The sequence below is a fragment of the Schistocerca nitens genome, chromosome 5 (assembly GCF_023898315.1).
Source record: "Schistocerca nitens isolate TAMUIC-IGC-003100 chromosome 5, iqSchNite1.1, whole genome shotgun sequence".
NCBI lineage: Eukaryota > Metazoa > Arthropoda > Insecta > Orthoptera > Acrididae > Schistocerca > Schistocerca nitens.
The window spans coordinates 322,701,019-322,727,857 of NC_064618.1; the positions used below are offsets into that span (position 1 = coordinate 322,701,019).

Genomic DNA, 26,839 nt, shown 5'->3' on the forward strand with positions numbered 1-26,839 from the left:
TCAGAACATGTCCTGTCAACCGGTCCCTTCTTCTTGTCAAGTTGTGCCACAAACTCCTCTTCTCCCCAATTCTATTCAATACCTCCTCATTAGCTATGTGATCTACCCATCTAATCTTCAGCATTCTTCTGTATTACCATGGCTAAATTTATTATTGTGAAAAAAGTGTGAAATTCAAAATACAAACTATAAAAACACAAGGATCATCAAGTACAGCATGTAAATCAATGCCTTTTACCCCCTAGTGATTTAGGGGAACTTGGGAAAATACAAATCATGATGGCTGGGTGGAGACTTGTGCCTTAACCATTGTGCCGTCTCATTCCATTCTAAATCAAAACACACCTCTTCTATCTTTATGTCCTTGTATTTTGCTGGGTGTAAACCTCAGGCTGCTTCTGAAATGCCTATACTGATTTTGTTAAAGTTTAACGGCAACATATTGGCTTGAAGTGACTCACTGATGTTTATAAAGATTACATTAACAGTTATTTCTAGAACTAAACTCTATTCGCTATTTATCACAGTGTTCACATGATTGAAAACAAAACGAATTCACCACCTCCCTGTGTTATTACTGAAAGATCATAAATATACTGTATCAAGAACAAGCTGGGACCTTAAGGTGCAACCTCTTGGGACACGATATTTAATTCGTTCCCTGTTGGATGAAGGATTAAACTTTACTAATGGGCCGAATGCCTCGCTGATACTCTTGTTTTCCATTACAGAAATATTACGTGACTCATTTCACAGAATTTTCTGTGGCTTCATAATGTACTAGTTTACTTGAAAGGTCGTATTTTATGAATTGAAATGCCTTTTACAAATGACAATATACTTGTAGCTTGTAATTTACTACAGAATAGACTGAGTGTGAGGAAGATCCAAGAATTAAAGTAATAAGTCCTCTGTTAGAAACATTGTCCCCAAAATTTTCCTCCACAACTGACACAATGCTCCCAATGCCTTTTCCACTTTTGGAAGCAGTCTTGGTACACCTCTTGCTGTATCGCACAAAGTGCCATCTGCAAATTTTCTTATATCTCACCTATCACTGCAAATCTCCATCCTTTCAACAGGGTTTTCAAATAAATAAAAAAAGTCCACAGGGGCCAGATATGGAGAGTACGGAGGTTGAGGCAGCACAGTGACTTCGTTTTTTGTGCTATAGTCATGCACCAACAGTAATGAATGTGCAGGTGCATTATCGTGTTGCAAGAACCTTGAATTGCCTTGCCACTTTGCAGGCTGTTTCCTTCTCACATTTTCTCACAGGCTTCACAACACATCCCAATAGTACCATAGATTAACAGTTTGACCCTATGGCACAATTTCATGATGAAATAATCCTATCAGCATGACTCTGACATTTGATCTGACCTGATGAGCTTTTTTGGTCTTGGAGAACCTTTGCTGACCCATTGCAAAGAATGAACCTTGGTCTGAACATCATAACTGTAGACCCACATCTCATCACCAGTTATGATTCTCTTAAGGAACATCTCATTCTCATTTGTGAGATCCAGATGCTCTTCACAGATTGTGAGGCAAAGGCCTTTCTGGCCTTGACTAATGAACCATGGGACGAACTTGGTGACACCACAATGCATTCAAAATCCTGCATCAGGATTTCCATGACATGATCCAACTGAAATGTTACATTCTTCTGCAGTCTCTCAGACTGCAGATTGGCAAAAACAGTTTCGTTGAAGTTCCATACGTGAGCATTGTTGGTAGACATCGAAGGGTGTCCTGAACGAGGGTCACCTTCAATTTCTGTCTGGCCATTTTTAAACCGTTTGAACAATTTATAACACTGCTTAAGCACTCATCACTGGAGGCTTCCTGCATCATTTGGTGTGTCTCTGTAAAGGTTTCCTTGAGTTTCAAAAGAAATTTAATGCAGATGTGTTACTCATCTACCTCTGCCATCTCAAAACTTGCAAACTGTGCTACATAATGCTCTACTCATTACAGCACTAAGCAATAACTAACAGACTTACAGCAATGAAACTTCCTGTAGTTACAAATTGAACACAGGCTTGTGCAGGGACGCCAAACACACTTCACACCAACACACCACTGGCGCTAAATTACGAATGTTCCAGAATTTTTTGTACGGCCTTCATATTTAGGAAATCAAAGAGATATGCAAAGTTACTAAGGCACTGCTAAATCCCCCCCTCCCCCCTCTTCATTGGTAAACTTTTAACCAAAGCCTCCTGAATATTGACATCTGTTCCAAATGGGATACCAGTAAGGAACTTGTTTAATGGACTCAAGAGATGAAAATCTCCTGGTGCAATATCCGGGATGTACAAAGGGATATTCCAATAATGCCCAGTGGAAATACCAGACCAAATCAGGTGCAACTGAGGACATGTATAGTTAGGTGTTGTCATGCAACAACATGACACCTTTTGAAACCAGTCCTGTTGTTTCCTCGGAACCACCTTCTACAACCATTCCAGTGTGACATATTAACTAGCAGCATTTGCGGTGTTCCCTCAGGTGAGGAAATCAACCTGCTACACACTCCACATGTCCCAGAAGACTGTAGCCCTAATTTTCTTCATGGATGCCACTGTTTTGAGCTTAATATGGGATGGGTGGGGAGGGATGACATGTGTTCATGACACTAAAGCTTCCTTCATCTCAGGTGTCACATCTTCTATCAATATTTCAGCCCATGATAATATGGTGCAATAATGGGTCACAGTCCATCTGATATCATATTAACTGCTGGAGAGAACCTCATTCACTTGGCTTTCTTCTCATTTAAGAGTTGCCATACTATCCAGTGAGAGAATATCTTCCAGTAATCCAATGTATTTTGCACAATATCTACTGCTGTGCAAGTGGAGATGTAGAGTTGTGCCATTTGCCTCACATACATGTGTCAATCAGTTTGACTAAATCCTTTAACATGGCATATATGTTTCATCTGAGATGGATGTGCTTGATCACTCCAACCTTTAATCATCAATACACCTGTTCTCTCTTCATCAAATCCTGACAACATAACACCACCTGTTTTTTGTGACATGTCACTCACTCCATAAAATGTCACTAACTACCAAATAATTGCAGCATAAATCTTATTACACTTCAGTCACCTACCATTATCAGTCAATGTCTTCTCCTGAAACCATATTTTGGAGGACAGTAGCTCCCTTCATCTACCAGTGGCATTTGAAAGCTTTGTCTTGTCTACCTAGCCATGGGCTTTAAGTCACAAGAGGCAGGCTGGTTGGTTTGTTCGAGTTCGAGACATTCAACTCTGAATTTATTAGTGGCCATACAAATTTATTATTGAATGAGTGAGTTGAATCATATCTGAATGAGTGAATTGAATTGTATTAGACTTTCTGTCTGATACATTACAGCAAAAGTTACATGAAAATAAATCAATTTTTGAAAATATAATTGGACAGATAAAAAATCTACTCACCAAGTGGTAGCAGGAAGAAACACACAAAAGTTCAGCAACTATGCAAGTCTTCAGAGACGATGGCTGCTTCTTCTGGCAGAGGGGTTGATGTTTAAGGAGGAGGGAAAAGAAAAATGACTGACAAGGTTTAGGATATGAGGAGAGTTCAGGAAGTGCACCCAGAATCCTGGGTTAGGGGAGACTTACTGCCCAGTAAGTCACACATGTTTCACACAAAGTTAATCTGTACTGTATCATCTCACACTTTCAGTTTCCACTAACCCTACAATGAAAATGCATTAGAGAACCTATCTTATCACCAAGTATCACAGCAGACTGAAACAGCTGAACACTTCCATCCACTATGACAGAAATTCCCTTTCGTGGGAGAATATCTTCATCAAAATTTCTGTACTTGTTTGCATAAATATGTACTGTGGCTTAATCCATTTACAAAACAGGATTGTCTATCTAAATGCCAGTCCTAGTTCCATCCTCTTACAAGACAGATTGTATTTGTGTGAAACACCCAGTGTACATGGCCTGCCACAGGTACCCATTTAGCACACTATCAAAAGTATAACTCATATCATGAGAGGCAGAACCACACCTAAATGCAAACATTTTAGCTACCAATTCTGCTTTACAGCCTTTTATGTATACATGACCACTAACCAGTTGTCCACTCAGATAAATGATCACCACTATAGTCAAGGAAAGGTTGACCACACAGCTGCAGCAGTGAATGCCAATTGTAACGTCATTGTTTTTATAAATGGCAGCTTAATAGCATTGAAATATGTATGCTCTTCTTATCATTAAGAGCTTCTCTGAACTGTGGAGATGGCAACTGTCTCTCTACCTCTTATCTCAATTACAGTCATTCACACCTACACCCACCCATGATGCTGCCCCTTCACTCCCCTCCCCTCCCCTCCACCCTGCTTTTTCTTACCAGGCCCATAGTTTCTAGCGCCTTCCTGACACACTTTTGTACCTTCATATTTGTGCGAGTCAATTTTCTATGAGTCATTAATCTATACAAAAAATTTTCAACCTATTGCAGTATTTTACCCTCCAACCTTGCCCTCAGTCTCCATGTGCAGCTTACTAGTACCCTGATTTCTCTACATTTTCTATGTTCATTTCATCTATCACAGCCACCAAAACCCCTCACCCCTGCCAGACTGACATGTCAAGACAATGCAGCTGTGTTTTTGTCTTTGCATTTTCTGTAGAAAGATGCAAATGTCATGTTCCAAAACTTTTTTACATGCCAGTGTACAAATTAATGGCTCCTGTCTACAATGATTGGTTGTCTTTATTCATTTCTTTGTTTGTATTCCACCTTTAATTTTCTAGCATTGTGTTAACAATAGTACTTTAAACAAAAATTAAATTATGCTGTAACATACTTAACTTTTGTTTCCATATTGTGTGCTTTTGAATGTAGTGCCCAGATTTGAGGTCTTGGGCAACAAAGGAAACAATTTCTTCTAAAATAGCATTTGTTTCTCAGAGCAGAAACCTGCTGGGTAATAAATACCTATTGGTGTCACTAATGAAGTTAAGAATTTTCAAGAGTGTAGGTTGTTGTGTATGTTGCTGTCAGTGATTAGTGTAATAAGTTTGATCAAGCAATATATACACAATAAATGGATTTTATAAATTTAGATATATTTTATGAGCACACAAAATATTTTTCTCAGTCTATAGACAACAAAACATTTGTACATACCATATATACATAAAATGCTTTTGTTTCCTTTACAATTTTTTTACAACATGACATTTTATAATTCTACGGGAATATGTAGGAACTAAATTTTAATACTGGATGTCTAGTACTACGCCATTAAAAAGTCCTTCCATACAATATCTCTCTCCTGTTTATATTTGTTGCTTAAAAAACTGTTAACATTGTAGAGATGAAACAAATAAAAAATTATAAATAGAAAAATATCTATAATGGAAATGATATAGAAAGAACAATGAAATGAGATCATAACCAGTGGGTATCTGAAATTATAGAAGTGTATGTAACTGTTGTACTCTAGAGTAATTGTCAACAAAATAGCCATCAATCAGGTACACTATCTCATCTAAAAATGGTGTCACTCGGCAACCTACAAAATCATTGCTCTAAAGTTGTGAATGTAGTAAGCAATCCCCTCTTGCCGCTTCTTCCCTTCTTTGACACAGTGCTTAAGTTCATGGCACAGGGATATCAACAAAGGCACAACAAAACTATAGCTCTTCGCATAATGGCTGAAAATACTCAAATAAATCTGTCTACAACTTTCTGTAAAAATATTTGGTAACAATAAAATACTAAATAACAAGGCAAAAATATACCCAGAGCGCATTTTTCAGACCTTTAAAGAACTAGGTAGCTACCACAATATAAGACAGAGGTATCTATTTCAGATCAGTTAAAGTTTTTTTCTTCATTTTTGTATTTATTAAATAAATCAACAGCTTTACGATTGAGCTTCCATGAGGCTTTAACACTTTTGTGGTGATGAACAGTGGCACAGAAAACCTGGCTATTAAATTTCCAAATGATTTCCAGAATATGATGTTTCTTGCTCAGTATTCTTATTTCTGCAGTGGAAAGCCACTCTGGAATATACTTCAAATGGCACTATGTAAAATGTCTGGAAATTAGTTGCTTTTTTCTATATTGCTTTCTATCATATTCTCAAAGGACATTAATGAAGGATAGAAAACCTGCCGAGTTTTCTTAACTGAGAAATTTTCCTCCAAAGTAACTCACTCTATTGACAAATAATTACTATAAGTATGTGTGAAGGAAACACAGTTTATTTTTTGTCAATTATCACAGGTAAATATAATGCAAGCAACACTACGTTGGCTTTAACTTAAACTCTGTATCCATATCTCACACCTTTGGTCATTACCTTGCTTCACAACTTTTTAGGCACTGGTTTTGCTCTGCGTTTTGTGGGGCTGTCTTGCAAATGATTGGAAACTCTAGGGTTTATAATATTGTCTTTCATCACCTCATTTCCGAGAACACCTTTTCTCTTCCTCAGTGACTCTGTTGGAGCATGTTCAGTTGGTCGAAGCAGCTGTCTGAAGTTATATGGGCCATTTATTTCATTATCACATGGATCGGTTAATGAGACTCCAGTAGGAGATTCTGGAGATTGAGATGTCTGTCGCAAAAGATGATGAACATCCGATTGTTTAAATGGGTTTCCAGGTGTGTAGTTGTTGTTTTTCATGTTGTTGTTTATGTAACTAGGTCTGCTGACCCAAGCGCCACTGCGATTTTCGTTTGCTGTAGAACTGGAAAAAATTAAAATGTCCTGTTAAGCGTCTATTGTAAATTTCATTCAGTTATGGATTGTTGTGAAGTTCAGCACATAAAGAGTACATGCATTTTATTTAACAATACATTTACGAGATGGTGGAAAATGCAATACCCATTCTGTAATCCATGAACGCGTTTGTCAGGTCGGTGATCACCGTTCCTTATCTTCATGTTATCATTATTATTATTGTTGTTGTTTCTATGGTTATTTTTCACATCTGGAAACTTGTTCTGACCTTGCATGGCTGCATGCCATGCCCCTACTACATGACGCTCCGGAAATACATTTTCTTGACCACGGGACGCAATCAGCTCTTTACGCTGTTGGTCCATGTCCAGTGTTTCCATTCGATGCCTAAGATTACAGAAAAAAAAAATCATTTACAAATTATATCACTTTATGTTTCACTAAATGCTAATTACTATTAAGTGATATACTAAGAAATCTGAAAACAATCCATATGCCCATGGTCACAAAATTGTTCAAGTTCTGTTTATCATTCAGAATGAGATTTTCACTCTGCAGCAGAGTGTGCGCTGATATGAAACTTCGTGGCAGATTAAAACTGTGCACCGGACCGAGACTCTAACTCGTGACCTTTGCCTTTCGCGGGCAAGTGCTCTACCAACTGAGCTACCCAAGCACGACTCTCACCCCGTCCTCACAGCTTTACTTCTGCCAGTATCTCGTCTCCTTCTGTAAATGTTTGGAAAGTCTCTGTCCGGCACACAGTTTTAATCTGCCAGGAAGCTTCTGTTTATTATTGTTCATGAATTAGACTTTTGTACATGTGACTTGCCATGCAGACTTTGACTACATTGACAATAACTCCCAATCCATGTTCTTCATGTTGCATATGATTACCAGTTTTCTGCGTCTTCAACTCTGAACTCTGAACTCATTAAGACAATTACATTGGTTTTAATATGGTAATAAAGAGGTATCTAACAACTTAAAGAAATATGTAAGTGTACCATGAAATAAAAATGAACTTTCCCACTTAGCATAGCAAGTTTTCACTTGCACTGTGTAACCGTAACTAATTTCTGGTGAGAGAACATGTTTACAAGCATGATAACCTGTGACAATTATTATCAAAGAAGTAATATTAAGAAGTGAGAGACAAAGTAACTTAATTTAACAAACCGCTGCAGGAAAGACTCATTCTTCTGTGACAATCTTTGGTAGTAAAAAATTAAAGTACATGTCACAAACATGTTTGTGTTTTTGCTTCATTTAAGTTTTACTCAGCTACATGAATTCACAAACAATGTTTAGTAATTATCAATATTCAGCTTGACTTCTAAATTACACAGTGAGGTAAGCATAAGCAAATACCCACGATTTAATATCACAGATTTTTAATAATCTACAATGAAATTGATGGCTGCATGTTTTCATGGTCAGAGGAAAAAGCATTCTACAAATAACAACGAAATTAAGCAGTAGCATTTATTAACAAGCAATACACAAACTGGAAAACAATTTAATTATCTGAAAAGCTGTCAAACTACAAACATGTAATTATGGACAAAGAAAAATCACTGTTAGAAAGCTAACACATCATTATATCCTGCTAATTTCATCACTTGTCTTTTAAGTCAAATCACCCATATCAAGCAATGAAGGCTCATGTTATTACATTCATTTTTATGCTGAAGGAGTATATTTCGAATCCTTATTCAAGGAGATTTTAGTCTCAACACACCATGGGCAGTTAAAAGCTTTTGGTAATATTTTTAAAAATATAAGACAGTTTTTGTCCCCAGAAACTACTCTAGTGTCCCAAAATTAATCTTATATTCAAGGAAAGTGGAAAAGGGAGTGAGAAAATCTGTACCATTATTATTCATAACCATCAAAACTTAACCAGAAATCTGAAATATTGTATCTCCATATGGAAGGTTACTCCTTGCTTGTAATAGGCACACTATTCAAGATTATGAAAATCAGTGTACTATATCTGTGAAGTCTCAGTTGTAGTACTATATCTGTGAAGTCTCAGTTGTATGTGAATTTTCATTGTTAACCAAGTGTAATCTCTTGCGCAATATAGTGCCACAAAGATTTCATATGGATCTTATTTTTTATGTTACAACTTGATGCTTTAAAGATTCTCAAATGCAAACAACAGAGTCAGAAGCATTTAAAGTGCTGAAAACTGTAACACTTCATGACTGTTCCAAGATACAATAAATGTTTGCAGTATGCAACATCCGGCCATTAATGTATAACGATACCCATTTGGCGCACAAGTCCATAGATCTTACAGCCACCTCGGTAAGTGGTAGTTTCCAATAAAACTTTGCATTGGAAGTTCAAGGATGTTTTTGTACATCAGATCTCTAACACTATGTTCCACTCATAACTGTGTAGTCATGTCCCATTTACTGTGGAACCAATATCATCAAGAAAAAACCACAAATGAATGGATGAATGAGATCTTCACATACTATACTGGTTTCAGTTTGCAGAATAATTCTCAATGCACATATGTGCAGAAGAAAGGAAAACTAGGGTTACACATTCAGTTGCTAACAGAGACATCTGAGGTTTGTTACAAGCTCGGATTGGAGAAGGAAATCTGCTGTATCTGTCCCAAGGAACTATCCTAGCATTTGCCTTAACCCATGTAAGGAAAATATAAACAGCTAAAGCCAAATAGCCAGACAAGGATTTTGACACCCTCTTCTCCTGCCCTCAAATGTTAAATCCAGTTTCCTGCAGTAGCTCACTCTGCATCTGTTGAGAGGCTGACTGATGCAAAGAGACATTTTGGAAAGAGACCAATCTGATGGTGATGGGTTCCTGGCATGGCAAGGTGTGGATGAGCATTTGGCTGTTCAGATCTTTATCAAGATCATGTATCAAAATTTCATGTATGGTTCTCCAGGGGTGCAGATAATTATTATTTACACTTTTTTCATCTCCCTTCAGAAGGAGAGTGGTAGAATGTTCAACAAAATCCAAGTCACCTATTGTGTTAATGGTAATTTTATTATAGCTGTTTATTCATACTGTTTGGAAATAGGAAGTGAGTGTCTCTTGTTAATTTTTCTACCTAAGAATTATCCCAGAGGGCTCTGGGGACAGTTCCAACATTTGCTTCACAGTCAGAGCAAACTCCCAAAAACCTTGGCTAGAACTGCTGGTGTTGCCATCTTCATTATGCCATGCTGATCAAGCTGTCTACATCTCAACTAACAGTGTCATCAACTAACCATCCAGTGATAACACTATACAGCCCAGCCTCAGGTAGCAATGCCTTGTGTCAATGTTGCATTGATTCATCAGATCCATATTTTCTCTCTCCTGGACCTGAGATGTCTGCTGTCTGGCACATGGATGACATCTTATGCTGACCAAAGATGATGGGCTGTTGGCATGTCACATGAATTTTGCCTCCGTAGTGTTGCCTTAATGTCTTGTGGGCAGAAACTGCTGCTCCACTTGGGGAAAAGTCCAACTATCATCACCACTGATGGGCGACAATCGGCTGGTTGTGGAGAGGGCAACTCACAGATCAGTCAGGATGCCACAGTATAACCACATTTATGGTTGACATGGTCAGTGTTGGACTGATTACCACTATCTGCCTATACATCCATACTTTTCAAACCAAATGACAACATTATGCCACCTATCAAGGTTTCTTCCTGTCCTGTTTGCGTGTGGAATGGGGGAATAACGACAGTTTGAATACCTCTGTGTTCATTGTAATAAATCTACTCTTGTCTTTGCGGTACCTGTGGAAATGACATCCAGGGGGCTGTAATATGATCCTCACTTGATACTGGTTCTTGAACTTTGTAAATACGCTTTTGTGGGATACTCGATGTCTATCTTCAAATGTATGTCCTTACACATTTTCAGCATTTCTGTAATGTTCTCCCTTGGGTCAGACAAACCTTTGACCATTCATAGCAGATTCAATATCCCATATTAGTCCTACGTGGTGTGAATCCCAAACACTTCAGCATTATTTTAGAATGTATCATACCAGTGTTTTGAAAGCAATCTCCTTTGTAGGCTGATTGGTTTATTGACAGATAACTAGTGTGAAGTATGCCACCTGCTTTAACAATGACTGAAGCTTTGTAACTTATTCTTCATTTAGTTTCTTGACAAATTATTACATCCAGAGGTGTGTGTGTGTGTGTGTGGGGGGGGGGGGGGGGGGGACCAATAGTGGCTCAGTGGTATTGAACATACAGAATACTATGTTTCTTGCATTTTGTGAAGTGCACAATTTTTAATTTGTGAACATTTAAAACAGGTTGCAAATCTTTGGATCACTTTAAAATCTTGCCAAGATCTGAATGAATATTTGAGCAATTTTTTTTAAACAAGTTGTCATTAAAGATAATGGCATCAATTATGAGAAGTCTGAGGCTACTATTTTCTGCCAGTTAACTAATTTGAATATGGCAAGATGGGCACAAACGACAAATATGACGAAAATGCACATAACTTTACCACATTGAAGCACTACGACATAACCGATGAATTCAAGTTCTTTGCCAATAAATATGACTCCGTGATTATTAATAAAATTGTAACCTATGTGTATAGAGTTAATGTAAGGGTTGAAAGATTAACTTTAGATGATAGAGCTAACAAAAAAATATTTGAAGATCAAGGTGCTTTGGAGAAAGTGCGTATAGCATGTAGTAACAAGTTGGGACCATTTAGTTTGAAGCCTGAACGTTCTTCAGGCGTTCCTTGGAGGAAATATAGATGCCTACAGGGAATATGTGTTTATGCCTAATCATATAAGATGTGCGAACAGATACTTTGATTTTAGACAAGGGAGGTATAGACCTCTGTGGTACACATATTAGAACCACTGTAGTTCCATGTGGCTTTTCGCGGATGATGCTGTAGTATACAGAGAAGTTGCAGCATTAGAAAATTGTAGCGAAATGCAGGAAGATCTGCAGCGGATAGGCACTTGGTGCAGGGAGTGGCAACTGTCCCTTAACATAGACAAATGTAATGTATTGCGAATACATAGAAAGAAGGGTCCTTTATTGTATGATTATATGATAGCAGAACAAACACTGGTAGCAGTTACTTCTGTAAAATATCTGGGAGTATGCATGCGGAACGATTTGAAGTGGAATGATCATATAAAATTAATTGTTGGTAAGGCGGGTACCAGGTTGAGATTCATTGGGAGAGTGCTTAGAAAATGTAGTCCATCAACAAAGGAGGTGGCTTACAAAACACTCGTTCGACCTATACTTGAGTATTGCTCATCAGTGTGGGATCCGTACCAGATCGGGTTGACGGAGGAGATAGAGAAGATCCAAAGAAGAGCGGCGCGTTTCATCACAGGGTTATTTGGTAACCGTGATAGCGTTACGGAGATGTTTAATAAACTCAAGTGGCAGACTCTGCAAGAGAGGCGCTCTGCATCGCGGTGTAGCTTGCTGTCCAGGTTTTGAGAGGGTGCGTTTCTGGATGAGGTATCGAATATATTGCTTCCCCCTACTTATACCTCCCGAGGAGATCACGAATGTAAAATTAGAGAGATTAGAGCGCGCACGGAGGCTTTCAGACAGTCGTTCTTCCCGCGAACCATACGTGACTGGAACAGGAAAGGGAGGTAATGACAGTGGCACGTAAAGTGCCCTCCGCCACACACCGTTGGGTGGCTTGCGGAGTATAAATGTAGATGTAGATGTAGATGTAGATGTACAAAATGAACATCAATGATCCGAACATACTACCTTGGGGTGCACCTGAAGTTACTTCTAGTTCTGTTGATGACTCTATGCTGCCTCCTCCCTACCAAGAAATTCTCAATTCAGTCACAGATCTCATTGGACACCCACCTCCTTTCTTTCACTTCCTTTACTGCATGATTGTCCCTTAAGTTCTTGGCGTGGCACCATTCTGAGGAGGATTTGCAATCTAATTGAGCATACTGACAAAGTAGTCATTTTGAGTGTAAAGCAGAGACTGGTATAATGGCCACACTTCTCAGGGCAATGTAGCACTGTGGCAACTGGTCAAGCTAGTGTGAGTCTCAGGGAAGCTCAGAAGCTGCCCAACATTGTAGATTTCCTTACAGCCCCTTGGAAGTTCACTATACATGACAGTATCTACCATGACAGCAAACAGTGGTAATCTGCTGTGACTGGTTCAGCTGCGTAATTTGATGGTTGTGTGTTCAAACTCTTGAGTCTCCCAATCATTCTCAGACTGATTGCTCATCAAGAAACTATGGAAAGTCATGTATCAGTGACTTGGCAACAGCTTTCTTCCTCACACTGCAGAGTTTCCAATTTGGCACCTCCACAGCACACTTTCTCATTGACTCAAGGACAAGCTTCACTAATAACCACATTGTCTTCACCAACAGACCTCTTAGTGGAGTCCCTCGTCATGTGTACCCACAGGCACCAGCAAGTATCATACCACTTTCCCTCCAATCTTAACAGTGCGAGGAGCAGCAGGCATCCTCATGCATGTCAAGCTGTACTTGATAATCATGGGGTCAATAACCTCTATCCAGTCAGTGACTATACAAATATTCGTGCAAGATTTTCTTCTTCATCACACCTCTCTTCTAAGTACTCAAAGCAAATCATGTTGATGTGATTCAACTGCCAAGTACATCCGAGTGGCACTGGGTGCACACAGCTCAGGCCTAACTGCTCTACTCTTATTGAGCGGATGGTCCAGACTACCTTTGTATATTATAATTCCCATTCACACTGAACTGCTACAGAAAATGAACTTTTCACAGAAGGGAAAATTCAACACGTGAACTACCAATGAGGTGCCTGGACCTAAGAGCATATTCATAATGCCATGAGATGATAACCTGCCACCTCTTAGCAACCACAAAACACACTTCCAGGACTCTCAATTGGTCTTTCTCAGGAATGGGATCAACTGCCAACAGAACTCTTGAACAACACCATAAATATCACACCATGTTGTTACATAGCACGCTTTGTTATTATGGAACAGATTATCTGGTCTTGTTACTTTTTATATCTTCAGTTTCACAACATTTTATTTACATCTTTGGGAGCTAGTGTATGACATGTGCATTATAGTTAAGCTTTAGCTTGTTCTTTAACCCATGTGATGACCTATTTTGGAAATAGGCTTTCATTTTGTGACTATACTCAATTTTAAGACAGCATTACACTGAGGTAATGAAAGTCATAGGATAGTTATACTTACATATAAAGCGATATATACATATAAAGATGATGGTAGTATCACAAACTCAACGTATAAAAGGATGGTGCATTGGCAGAGCTGTCATTTGTACGCAGGTGATTCATGTAAAAAGGTTTGCAATGTGATTATGGCTGCACAATAGATGGCCTGATCAGCTGAGTCCCAATTTCATTTGGTAAGAGCTGATGGTAGGGTTTGAGTGTGGTGCAAACTCCATGAAGACATGGACCTAAGTTGTCAACAGGACACACTATAATGGTGTGCGCTGTGTTTACATGGAATGGATTGGGTTCTGTGGTCCAACTGAACCGATCATTGACTGTAAATGATTATGTTTGGGTACTTGTAGACCATTTGCAGCCTTCATGTTCCCAAACAATGAGAATGATTTGGCCACCCAGACAATGTTAAGCAAATCCCACTGAACATTATGGGACATAGTCAAGAAGTCAGTTCGTAAACAAAATCCTTGATTTGTAGAGTCCATGCCATGTCGAGTTGCTGCACTATGCTCCAAAAGGTGATTCAACACAATATTAGGAGGTATCCCATGACTTTTTGTCATCTTTGTGTATGGCTCCACTATGTGTGGAAAATGAACCCTATGTTACAACAACACCCATATTTATAGATGGTATGTTTATGGATGTCTGGCCAAGTTGTTGATTTTATTTTATCACACAATATCTCAATGACTTACAAAGCTGTGTTCATCAGACTTTGTGAGCAGTTGTCCTATGTGTGTTTGCTGCATGTACTCCAATGATTGAAGACAGTGTGGCTGGAATTCAGACAGCTACCATGTATTAGACCACTGTTTGCAGTACCTCAACAGTGTGAGACTACGTCATCCATTGAATTACTGCCCCAATAATACCAAGAAAACATCACAAATGGCAGCCACATTCATCATCTGAATGACTAGCTGAGTTCCATTCTGTGTGTTTTGAATAGTGATGCTTTTCCCTTCTCTTGTAAAACAAATATGCCATACAATTCATACACCTCTAGTTCCCATATTCTACAAACTCATGTTTCTAGAGTTACTTACATACCCTCAGTCTCTTACTTCCTGATATGTCTACATTTTCCACGTATCTTTCTTTAGCAGTTTTTATTGAGCTGCTTTTATTGTTAGTGATTCACTTTTCAGTAAGAATTTTGTTATTATATTTACCACTTTTTAATCTCAACCAGCAGTATGAAAACAAAGTTCTCTCCAAGGTTGCCCATACTATTTAATTAGGACATGCTACTTGTTACAAATAACTCTTTTTCTGAAAAGAGCATATATGTCAAGGTTTGACTTCAACACTGTGTTTTTGAAAGACAACTAGAATTTGATTCATTGATGCCTCTCTTATCTCCTTCAGTCATTCTGTACTGATACATTCTTCAGTACTTCATTAGGCTGTTTCACATGAAATGTTGGATTCAAAGAATGCACAGTTCTTATATACTGGCAGATGGTGCCACTGATCTAGGAAAAATGCAGTTTATTCCTGCCTTTGTATACAGATTATTTCAATAGTAGTAGTATGCTATGCCATTCTGCAGATTTTGTTAATGTGAGTCAGCTGAGCCTAATTTTTTGTCAATTTTAAATTTGATCAAAATAAAATAAGTACAGCAAGGACTCCTTTCTCAGAACTCCTATTATCTGAATGAAGAATAAAATTATTGGTCACAAAACCCTAATCCAACTATATGACTCAACGAACCAAATGTACATGTACATGTGCATGCACATGTACTGGCAAACATTAGATATCACAAATTGCTTATAATAGAGCAGTTTGACAGCCATAGACTTATGAATTGTTTTAATAGTAAATTTCTTGATTTTGCAATAATTTGGAAAAAATCACAAGTTAGAAAAATCAAATATCATCACTTGACAGTACAGCACTGGTGAGCCAAAACATTACGCCCACTGCCCACCTCGACAATGGATGCCACCTGGTGGTGTTGCAGGCACAAGACGCAGTAACTAAACTATGTAAATGGAGCAGACATGGATGTGGGATCATCTTAACAAAGGTATTGGCTGCAAATGGGAAAATCCATGGAGATAAGCAAGTCTGACCAAGGGCACATTATTATTATGCAGAGCCTGTGAACAAGCACTTGAAAATAGTGAAGTTGGTCAAATGTTCACGTGCTTCTCTCGTAAGCACCTGCAGAAAGAGGTAGAAGGACAGTGAAACTACCATTAGACACGTGTTGGCCTGACATCATCAATTACAACTGCAGCAGGCACAGGACCATCAGGATTCAACTGTTGATCAATGGAAACGTGTCGGCTCTTCAGGTGAATCGCAATTTTGCTACACTAGGTAAAATTTTTGTCTCCACAAATGCCATCACCTAGGTGAACGGCAGCTCAGAATGTGCAGTGTCACCGACGCAGGCTGATGGGGGCAGCGTTATGCTATGGGAGACCTTCTCCTGTGCTTGCGTGGGATCTGTGGTAATAATTGAAGGCACACTAACAGCTGCAGACCACCTGCATCCCTTCATGCTTGATGTCTTCACCGATGGCGATATCATCTTTCATCAGTGTAATTGTCTATTTCTTCGAGCCTGAACCATGCTACAATGGTTTAAGGAGGATTCCAGTGAACTCGCGTTGATGTCTCGCTGAACAAATTTGCCTCATGTAAATCCTATGGAACCCATGTAGGTCACTATCAGGTGCCATCACTGCATACACAAATCAGTGGTCCATTATTTATGCAAATTCCATGACCTATGCATAGACATCTAATGCCACATACCTTCACAAACTGTTGGATCCTTGATACAGAGAATCAATGGTGTATTTCATTTCAAATATGGACAAACAAGCTATTATGCAGGTGGTCATAGTATTTTGGCTCATCAATGTGTTATCTATCTTGGAAAGCTTGTGTACCATTGCTATAATAAACAATGGCATGGCTATAAACTAAAGTTTTACAAACCTTAACCCTGCTTCACCAAACAACTATGGTGCTACTAATGTAACTCCAAAATACATTTCAGAACTCACTCCGACAAAGAAATAAACTGTGACTGGCTGGTTGTCTGCTGCTGGTATTATTCATTCTTAATTTATGTTAACTAGACAAACAATTACTGTGAATGCCGAGAGTATTCTAAACTTTGATGCATTTCAACAAGAAAGACAAAATGAAATGTGTTAAAATTTCAAGATGACAAAACCTCAACTAGATTATCAGAACATTTACTGAAATACTTTGTGTAATTGTGCTTCAAGGTCTAAAACCTGTACATTCGCAGTATAAAAACTTTCCTTATCTCTTTCCCCTTTCATATGCAAATACTTGCACACCCCATCTCGGCACGCAAATTCAAAATTTGAAAATATAGGCATTACTTAAAATAGGCTATTGAAATACAGTTAGGATAGTGGAACAAACTCCAGAATAATAAATCAGGATGCTTTAGCTGCTGGTCAGTTGTACAATGTAGATGGACAAGTCAGCCTTGCTGCAAGTGCACTAAACTTAAACTGGAGGTCATACATTACACAAAATGGAAAAACATGTCAGTATCTTATCTTCGTATAAAATACTTGCACATCATACATTAAATCAGTTTCTCCCCTCTAGCCATGATAGACACATTCATTCAATTAAAATATTGACGGATCATCTCAGTGAAGAAGACAACACATGGATCAAGACCAATGTGTTACTCAGAAACAAATGTGTTACTCAGAAACACGTTAAAATTATTTTGTGTGCTAGTGATTGACAACAGGACTTCCACAATCAGGTTACTTATTTTACCAAGTTTCCACAGCTCCAGTCACTGTTCTTCTGACTTGTTCATGATTACACATATTAACAGAAAGGTTCTACGCACCAGTGTCTTTCAAGTTTCTTTATTTCACTGCTGTCTCTGCAAACTCACTTTCCTGAATTATTATGTTTATTATAGGAAAGAAACTTTATTCTTCTGTCTTTGTAGGTGTAGGTGAAGAAGACAGTTGAGGACATTATGAACTTATTTCTCTGCTAGGTACATTCTCCTGATAGCTTTAAGGACACTAAGATTTGCAAAAAATTTATGGCACAATTAAATAACATACTGTCAAGTAGCACCAACACCTCATTTAACTTTTCAGAATAAATTGTGAATTTGTTTGGTGCACAAATTGACAATGCATTCAAGAGATATAGTGTAGCCACTGTTTAGTTTCATCAGTGTATGTGGCAACAGAGTTACAGTTGTCAACCGAAATTTTGTAACATGCAGAGAAAGAAAGTATCACAGTGCAGTTCATTCTCTACCTCAATACTGTTAAATTAATCCTGAGCTTTCTATAGTGAGCAATTTCGCCACTGATTACGAACAGTAACTTGGCCTGGATCATGTGATGCCTCACCACAAATACAGTTGACTCATACTATGTAGTGTTTCATTGCTGGTGACAGTGGGGTGAACAGAGGCACGGTGCTGCACGAGGAGCTATTTCTATATTGAAAATAGTGGCTCACTGGTATAAAAACAGAAAATACATGCCACATATGCAATTTATCTTGCATTTTCATTTCCTAGTTCTGTGTTGGTAATAATTGGACAGGGTGTCCCATATAAAGCCGAGACATGTCACATACTGGTTAATCAGATCTTTGTGAATTTCTTGTGAAGTCAACTGGATGCCCATGGCCACCACTTCCAGTATTTCTTATGAACACGTGGCCACATACTTTTTAATGTTACTATTATCTATTCTTTTTTAATTAACTGTTACTTGAATCTCAGCTGAGAGACTTACTGGTTTTATGTAGGACACCCAATAATTTTGGGCTTGTAGTGTCCAGATTCTAGCAACCTTGAATATCAAACATCCTTGTGTACAGAAGCACTGTAGTATCTACACTGAATGCTGTTTTTTAATACTGTAGTAATATCATTATTGAAACATCAGTACTGAACACTGCACAACCTAAGGAGATTCCAGTTTAAATTTTTAATTACAAATAACTTTTATTATTTGTTAGCGTTGTATTACAACTACTGCTGTACATGCTTGCCATGATGCATGAAGTCCAGATATGGCACCTGCACCATATGAGGGACACAGGAGTCACTGCCTTTGTAGTATTATTTTCTCCATTCTTTGGTAAAATCTGTAGACCAAAATATGGCCCAGAAACATCATAACTCATTCAAAACTTAAAATTATGCCCTTCACACATAATTCTGCTGGGTTTCAACTCAGCATGACATGACCTGAACACAGTGACTTTTTTTTTATAATTTTTGTTTCTTACGAAACTGGTGATCATGAGAAGGCTTTCTCCCTTTCAGTCTTTACCGTGTCAGTCATTTATTCATCAGTCACTTCCCATCATTTATAACCTTATTTCCTCAATTATGTCCTGAGAATATCATTGGACTGCCACTTATACAGCTCTTTGAACAGACAACCAACATATCTGCTTTCATATTTTACTGAATCATCAGTCTTCTGACTGGTTTGCTGCACCTGCCACGAATTGCTCTCCTGTGCCACCACCTTCATCTCAGATTAGTATTTGCTCTCTGCTCATCCTCAATTATTTGTTGGCTGTATTCCAGTATTGTCTTCATCTACAGTTTTTACTTTCTACTGCTCCCTCTAGTATCATGGAAGTTGTTCCCAATGCCTTAATAGGCATCCTATCATCCTGTCCTTTCTCCTTGACTGGGTTTTCCACACATTTGAACAGAGGAGCAGTACAAGAAACTTCTATGGAGTGTTGAATCATGAGTCTACAATTTGGTATTCAGATATGCCTGGTGAACATCATTTACACTCTTATGCTGTGGTGGGCACGAAATATGAAAGAACCATTATGACGCTCTGAAGCTGTTCTATCTGGTGTCAGCTCGAACAGCATTCTGTGATGACAGTTTGATGTTTGGAACTTTTCTGTATTATCATGATAATGCTGCTAATCATAGCTCTCATTGTCTGAAGAAAATAGGGTTGGTATGCCCTACATGTACTCCTTGTATGTCTTTGGAATTAAATGGAGTGTAGCTTACACCACAAATCAATTCACCCCAAAATCCAGCAACTAATTTTCACTATACTTGAGAAAGCACAAAAAGAAATACTGTGTTTAATGTATCAAAACTCAAATGAAGCATTCAGTGAAGATTAAATACTTTAATAATGGTACAAACAGGTTCTATACACCAATACTTACTTGGCCGACATTTTTAAGACCAAATAACAATTGACGTTTAGAGACACTTTACAGTTTTCCCTTTACTACACTTTGTCTTTAAATCCTGACAAAGGAAAAAGGAGCTACTTGTTAAAAGAGTGTGAGATTTGTGAATTGTTGCTAATGTGTGGTTGTTTAACAAGGCCATCTGACATTCCAGATATAGCAATGGTTAAAATTGTTATTTTGTTCTGTATTCTTTCAGTTTCCAATCTTAATGATAAGTGTCATGTTTGGCAGTTTGTGTTATGTTTCTCTCATAGCAACCTCATGAACTGTCCTCTTATAGTGAACTGAACTGACTGATTTTTGTTCAAACTATTTTCTTACGGAAAGTACAATTATATGTATAGTAAACTAATATTTCTAGTGCATCTTGCATTCCTATGCTACTTATTATTACTGGTAAGTTTAATTCTTTTGCCACAAGAAATGACATGTCTCAACTTTTAGCCAAAGCTATAGGACTGACACTGAAAGTAAGCTGCACAATGTGAAAGTACTCTGTAGGGTGCATTCCATATTAGACAGCCTTCTCCTCTTGTACATTAAATTATTAACTTCCTTTGCTATCCAAGATATTTCTCTTCATTTTTATTTTTTCAATCAGTTTTATTAAATATTTAAATCCTAATTATAACATCTTTAATTTCTCCCATTCCTTCCTTTTCTCTGCAAAAATATGCTACTATGAAAAATTAACATGTATTATGCTGCACAGCAAAAATAACTTAGCATACTCGATAATACAAATGAACTTTCTCACATGTACTCCTTATATGTCTTTGGAATTAAATGGAGTGTAGCTTGCACCACAAATCAATTCACCTTAAATCCAGCAAGATGACAATTCAGAGATTGATGTCAGCTTAAAATTGGCACACACAGAAGCTCATTAATAGCTACATCTCATGATAATATATGTTATGTGTAAAAGATATTGTGAGCTGGAAATACAGGAGAAGCACTGAAACCAGTGATCATTCTGATGGGTCCTCGAGACTAATTGGGATCATCAGAGCTTAAAGAGTACTTTTCAAAGCAGTTACCACAGGAAGCCTTTTCAGTAACTGCAGGAAACTTTTTTTACAGTTGACATATAATAGCCAGTGGCATGGTTTCAGATATAATCAACATCAGAGTGTTATATTACAATCAATATTCAAAGGAGCTTTGACAAAAAAAGTAACTGTTCGATAGGTATGGAGCAAGACCACCATTGGCAGATGATTTTTAAAGGTTATTTTAAAGTTTCTTTGACGTAACTCTCAGGAAAAACTACTTCATCTCTCACCAAGCATCAGTCTGCCCCGGTAGCTGAGTGGTCAGCGTGACAGACTGTCAATCCTAAGGGCCCGGGTTCGATTCCCGGCTGGGTCGGAGATTTTCTCCGCTCAGGGACTGGGTGTTGTGTTGTCCTAATCATCATCATTTCATCCCCATCGACACGCAGGTTGCCGAAGTGGCGTCAAATCGAAAGACCTGCTCCAGGCTAACGGTCTACCCGACGAGAGGCCCTAGCCACACGACATTTCCATTTCCATACCAAGCATCATATCATTATCTTTAATCAGATGTATAAATGATTCAGACTTTTCTGTGCTTCTGTAAAATTCTGCATACTATCATGGATTGGTGACAAACCAAATAGCAATCCATTCAAAAAGCCACCAGCTATTCAATAAAGTGAGAAGCTGTATACTCTTCTAGAAGGCACTCTATGTTTTAATATTAGCGGCTTGTAACATGGTGACAAAAACTTTTCAACTGTGTTGTTTAACCAATATTTTGTTGCAAATACTGTACAAAAATTTTCTAAGTGGACAATTCTGTCACAAGCTATGGATAAAGTGTACTGAATACAGGGTGGCAGTGATACACATTTTACTCGGCAGACTAAAGGGAATTTCTATTTAGCATACAAACAACCATTCAGAAACAAACCTTATTGGGCGTAATTTGTTCTCCACTTCAATAATGGGAAGGTCCCAGGTTGCCTCATCATCTCCAAACTCTGGAGAAGGACTGACCAGCACACCACACACATATATACATAGAAGGCAATAGCCAGACACAGAAAGAAATGTAAAGGAAAGTACAATGTATTCCTACACAACTGACAATGTACTAACACATTTTAATAAGTGAAAGTTTGTTGATTATCCTTACACATGTGAATAGCCATATCAGATCATTGCATATAAAGTCAGATTTTAGGTTGCATATCCCACCACACTGCTTAACAGTCCCAATATAATGGTAATATCATGTAAATGGATAGATAAAAAAGTCTACTCACCAAGCAGTGGTAGGAGAACACACATATAATTTAAAATGTGCAAGCGTTTGGAGCCAGTGGCTTGTCCTCCTGGCAGAACGGTTGAAGGGGTAGGAAGAGGGGTGAAGGAAAAGCACTGGTGAGGGTAAGGAAAAGAGGCAGTTCACTCAGAACCCTGGGTCAGGTGAGGCTTACCTGACATGATGAGAAGGAAAGATTGATTATTGTCCACTTGGCGAGTAGGTTTTTTCACCTACCTAATTACATTATATTTTCAAAAATTGATCATTTCATTAATATAATGATATATTGTACATTCATATATCTACCAACAGCATGCAATTAATTTAATATAAGTGAAGTGCATCTGCTTTTACTTCACATACGAGAAACATCTAGATCAACAGAAGTATCTCTAGGGAAGAGACTCATTCTTTTATCTACCCCTATAATGAATTAAAACATGTGAGCATTATTATGTTTCTATTCTCGTTGAACTGGATGGAAAATGTCAACATCATGAGTTATATAGTTCCACACTTTCATTCAATTTTTGAAAATCTGGAACTGTCAAGCAAAAGGATAAGTGGAGGCTCAACATTCTCACTAAAAGCTTCACAACAATGCAAGTCCAATATTGTGAAAACAACATGTAAAACAGTACTCAACAGGTGGTCAAGAGGATTTTTTCACCACAAATCAGGATAATCTTTTGCATGAAAGATTCTGCAATTAACATACTATGAGAAATATTGTTGAAGTGTTGTTCTTTTAGCCAAATACTGAAAATCTATGAGAGTAATATGTAAGAAATAGTAACCCAGTGGGAGAAAGAAACAGCAATAGTGGGGAATATTTTAATCAGTATTAAATTCATAGCTTACTGTTGCTTGAAGTTTCTTTGTGAAATCCAACATTTCAAGTGCAACATTTTGATAGCAATTTAGAAACAGCAACAGTAATAATTACAATAGGCATTTTGTTTTGAGTTTTTATTAAATAAAACAATATGACACATGACATGCATTGTATGTCTCATGACATGCATTGTATGTCTCAGCAACCTATAGACATAAATAGTACATACAGCATCAAAAATTCACAGTTTAAGGATTTAAAATTGCATTAGATTTTAAGAATGTATTACTCACCTGCTCATTTCTTCTTGAAGTGCTTCATAATATGAACTTGTCTCATTAGGCATTGCTTGTTTAGCATCTGGACGCTGCAATCATTTAAAATTGCTTTATTTAGCACAAATATTACTTGTGATATAAGCTATATTATAAAAGGCTGCAGGAAAATTTAAAGCCATGAAACAATATTTTCCTGGTGTAGATAACACGATTATCATGTCAACATTAATCAAAAAATATTACATACTACATATTACATATTATTTCATCAAATTCGAATCTGTAGCTTCAAATGTACATTCTTTTCTATAACACTTAAAATGCTGCACAAGTTCTCCTTCTAATATTTTTTTAATTATGCTAATAAAAACATGTTTTATCACCTGGTTGTTTCCTTTGCTGACAATTCCTGGTATGAGATGAAATCCCTTTGGCCTGACATAATCCTTGGGAGGATCTTGAACCTCAGACAGCCTTACACCAGGTTTATTTCGGCGAAGGTACTTATGGGCTTCCTGATTCATCATATGTACCTGAAAACAAAGAATTGTAGGAACATCTGATGAGAGTGCATGTAGTTACACTTTCTGCCACCATATAAAAAATATGGTTTTGTAAGCAGTCAGAAAGTTGTGTGGGTGCAGGAAAAGGGGAGGGATGATGAAGCACATGATAATGACTGTCCTCAACACAAGTTGTAATACATGTTCAATATTCTCTCTCAACCCAGCAATATGCTGCATCCATAACACGGCTCGGTCAACAGTTGCTCGCTGCATACCCGCTATAAATCAGAGCGATATGTCATTGTATGCATCCCTGACAGGTGTGATCTTTCAGATACCTCCATAACCAGGGGATCTCGAAGGCCACACATCTTGAAATTGTGTAGAGGTGATGTGGTCTGACAAGTAACATGGAATATTGTGCCATTTTGCATGAAAATAGTGGTGTGGACACAACTACATTCTTGGAAAACTGGAATTACATCTTGCATAAGGAGGTCTTACAACATGCAGATGTCAGTGTATGCTTAACAGGCTCACAAGGTGTCACCACCTGTAAGAAAAATGGACCGAGAATGAAGGAGCAGCGAAACCACACTAAACAGTCATGTAAGCTGAATGCAGTGGATGTTCATCAACAACATGCAGTGAGATAGAATCCCATATGCAACAGTTCTGTGCGTTTATGGCACTGCACAGAGTAAAATGTGGCTCATCCATTCAAAGAATTGTCACCAACCACATGTCATCCATTTTCATGCATGCCATAAAACGAAGGGCAAAGTCACAGTGTTGTGGCCTATCTTGGGGCTTCATTTGGTGCACATTTTGAATCTTGTAGGCATACCAGTGTAAAATGCGCAGCAAAATCTTTTAAACTGTCGACCGGAGAGAGAATTCTGATGACACCACTCGAGCACTAGCTGTAGAATTTAAGACATGCTACACGGTCAGCTGTAGCTAAAACAACGACTTCAACAAGTGCCATGGGAATGGGCTGCCTCCCTCTCCCTGCTGCACCACTTAATTTGCCTGTTTCTTCAAATTTCTTGGTCATATTCTTTAACCTGTTTACTGACATGGGCCATTTTCATAGCTTTTTCTGTTGGCATTATTCCCACAATGCAGCATTTCAATTGCTCCCATATGATAAAACAACTTTACCAGCTGTGCTTGGTCTTTGTTCCCAATATCCATTGTATTTCATACAGAAAACTTCAACTTTCTTAGCCCTTTACACCAACAGTCACTTCTTTATTATTTTCTTCAGCATATTCCATGAGTGCACCAATTAACGAACATACCCATGATGTTTCAGCATCCTGTGATGTATGCAGCCTCCACTGCAGTGCTCTAAACATCATAAGCTTAATTATAGCCATCTGGTACTACCATTCAAGTTTAACTGTTTTTCATTATGACACCCCACTTTCTGTTATACATGCATGCAATAGGAAGTCATTAATGCTGTGACATTTTAGTTTCTAAAGTAGGATCTACAGCTATCTTCAGAGCCATACTTTGCAAATCACTGTGAAGTGACTGGCAAGTGGTACTTCACATTGTACCAGTTATTAAAGCTTTTTCCTCTTCCATTCATTAATGGAGCAATGAAAGAATGAGTGATTAAACACCCATGTGTACACTGTAATTAGTCTAATCTAGTCGCCGGCCGAAGTGGCCGTGCGGTTAAAGGCGCTACAGTCTGGAACCGCAAGACCGCTACGGTCGCAGGTTCAAATCCTGCCTCGGGCATGGATGTTTGTGATGTCCTTAGGTTAGTTAGGTTTAACTAGTTCTAAGTTCTAGGGGACTAATGACCTCAGCAGTTGAGTCCCATAGTGCTCAGAGCCATTTGAACCATCTAATCTAGTCTTTGTGATACCTATGGGAGTGATATGCAGAGGGTTGTAATATATCCCTAAATTCATCACATACAGTCAGTTTTTGAATTTAGTAAGTAGGCTGTCTCAGGATAGTTTGTGTTTGTCTACAAGTGTTGGCCAGCTCAGTTCTTTCTGCATCTTTATGACAAACTTCCACGGGTCAAACAAACCTGGTTACCATTCAGGCACCCCTGTTTGTATACATCCAGTGTCCTCTGCAGTACTATTTGGTACATGTTTCACACACTTTATCAGTATTCTAAGATGGGTCACGTGAGTGTTCTGAAAGCCTGAGGTACATACATTTCAGCTTATGTGACCATTCCATTTCATATCCCTACTAACTGTTACACCTAACCAATTCCATCTGTGACTCACTGATACTATATAATATGTATGTATGTATGTGTGTGTGTGTGTGTGTGTGTGTGTGTGTGTGTGTGTGTGTGTGTGCGCGTGCGCATGCGCAAATACCAAAATTTTACATTTCTGTACATTTAAAGCAAGTTCTCAACCTATGCACCACTTTGAAATCTTATCAATATGTGGTTGAATATCTGTGCAACTTTTTCAGGCAGTACTTCAGTAGTGGTTGAATATCTGTGCAACTTTTTCAGGCAGTACTTCAGTACAAACAACTGCAATATCTGTGAAAATTCTAGGGTTTCTACTAATGTTGTCAGCAAGGTCATTAATATACAATATGAATGGCAAGGCTCTCATCAACTCCATGGGGCAAACCTAAAGTTATTTCTGCTCTGTAGATGACTCTCCATCCACGACAACGTGATGCATACTCCCAACCCAGGCATCTTCGATCTAGTAACAAACTTTG

General features: G+C 38.1%; 1 protein-coding gene across 3 annotated transcripts in view; it reads right to left on the minus strand.

Moving 5' to 3' along the window:
- Positions 1-5,089: 5,089 nt before the first annotated feature.
- LOC126259349 (myosin-IIIb-like) overlaps positions 5,090-26,839 on the minus strand; it is a 610,509-nt gene continuing 588,759 nt past the window's right edge. For 2 of the 3 annotated variants that reach the window (XM_049956066.1, XM_049956065.1), the window contains 5 exons: positions 23,996-24,145; positions 23,628-23,701; positions 22,143-22,223; positions 6,883-7,125; positions 5,090-6,745 (listed from right to left, as the gene is read on the minus strand). In XM_049956066.1, coding sequence (XP_049812023.1) covers positions 6,361-6,745; positions 6,883-7,125; positions 22,143-22,223; positions 23,628-23,701; positions 23,996-24,145 — 933 coding nt within the window. In that variant the 3' untranslated portion in view covers positions 5,090-6,360. The remainder of the gene's footprint in view (positions 6,746-6,882; positions 7,126-22,142; positions 22,224-23,627; positions 23,702-23,995; positions 24,146-26,839) is intronic. The other variant, XM_049956067.1, reaches the window with a different exon arrangement.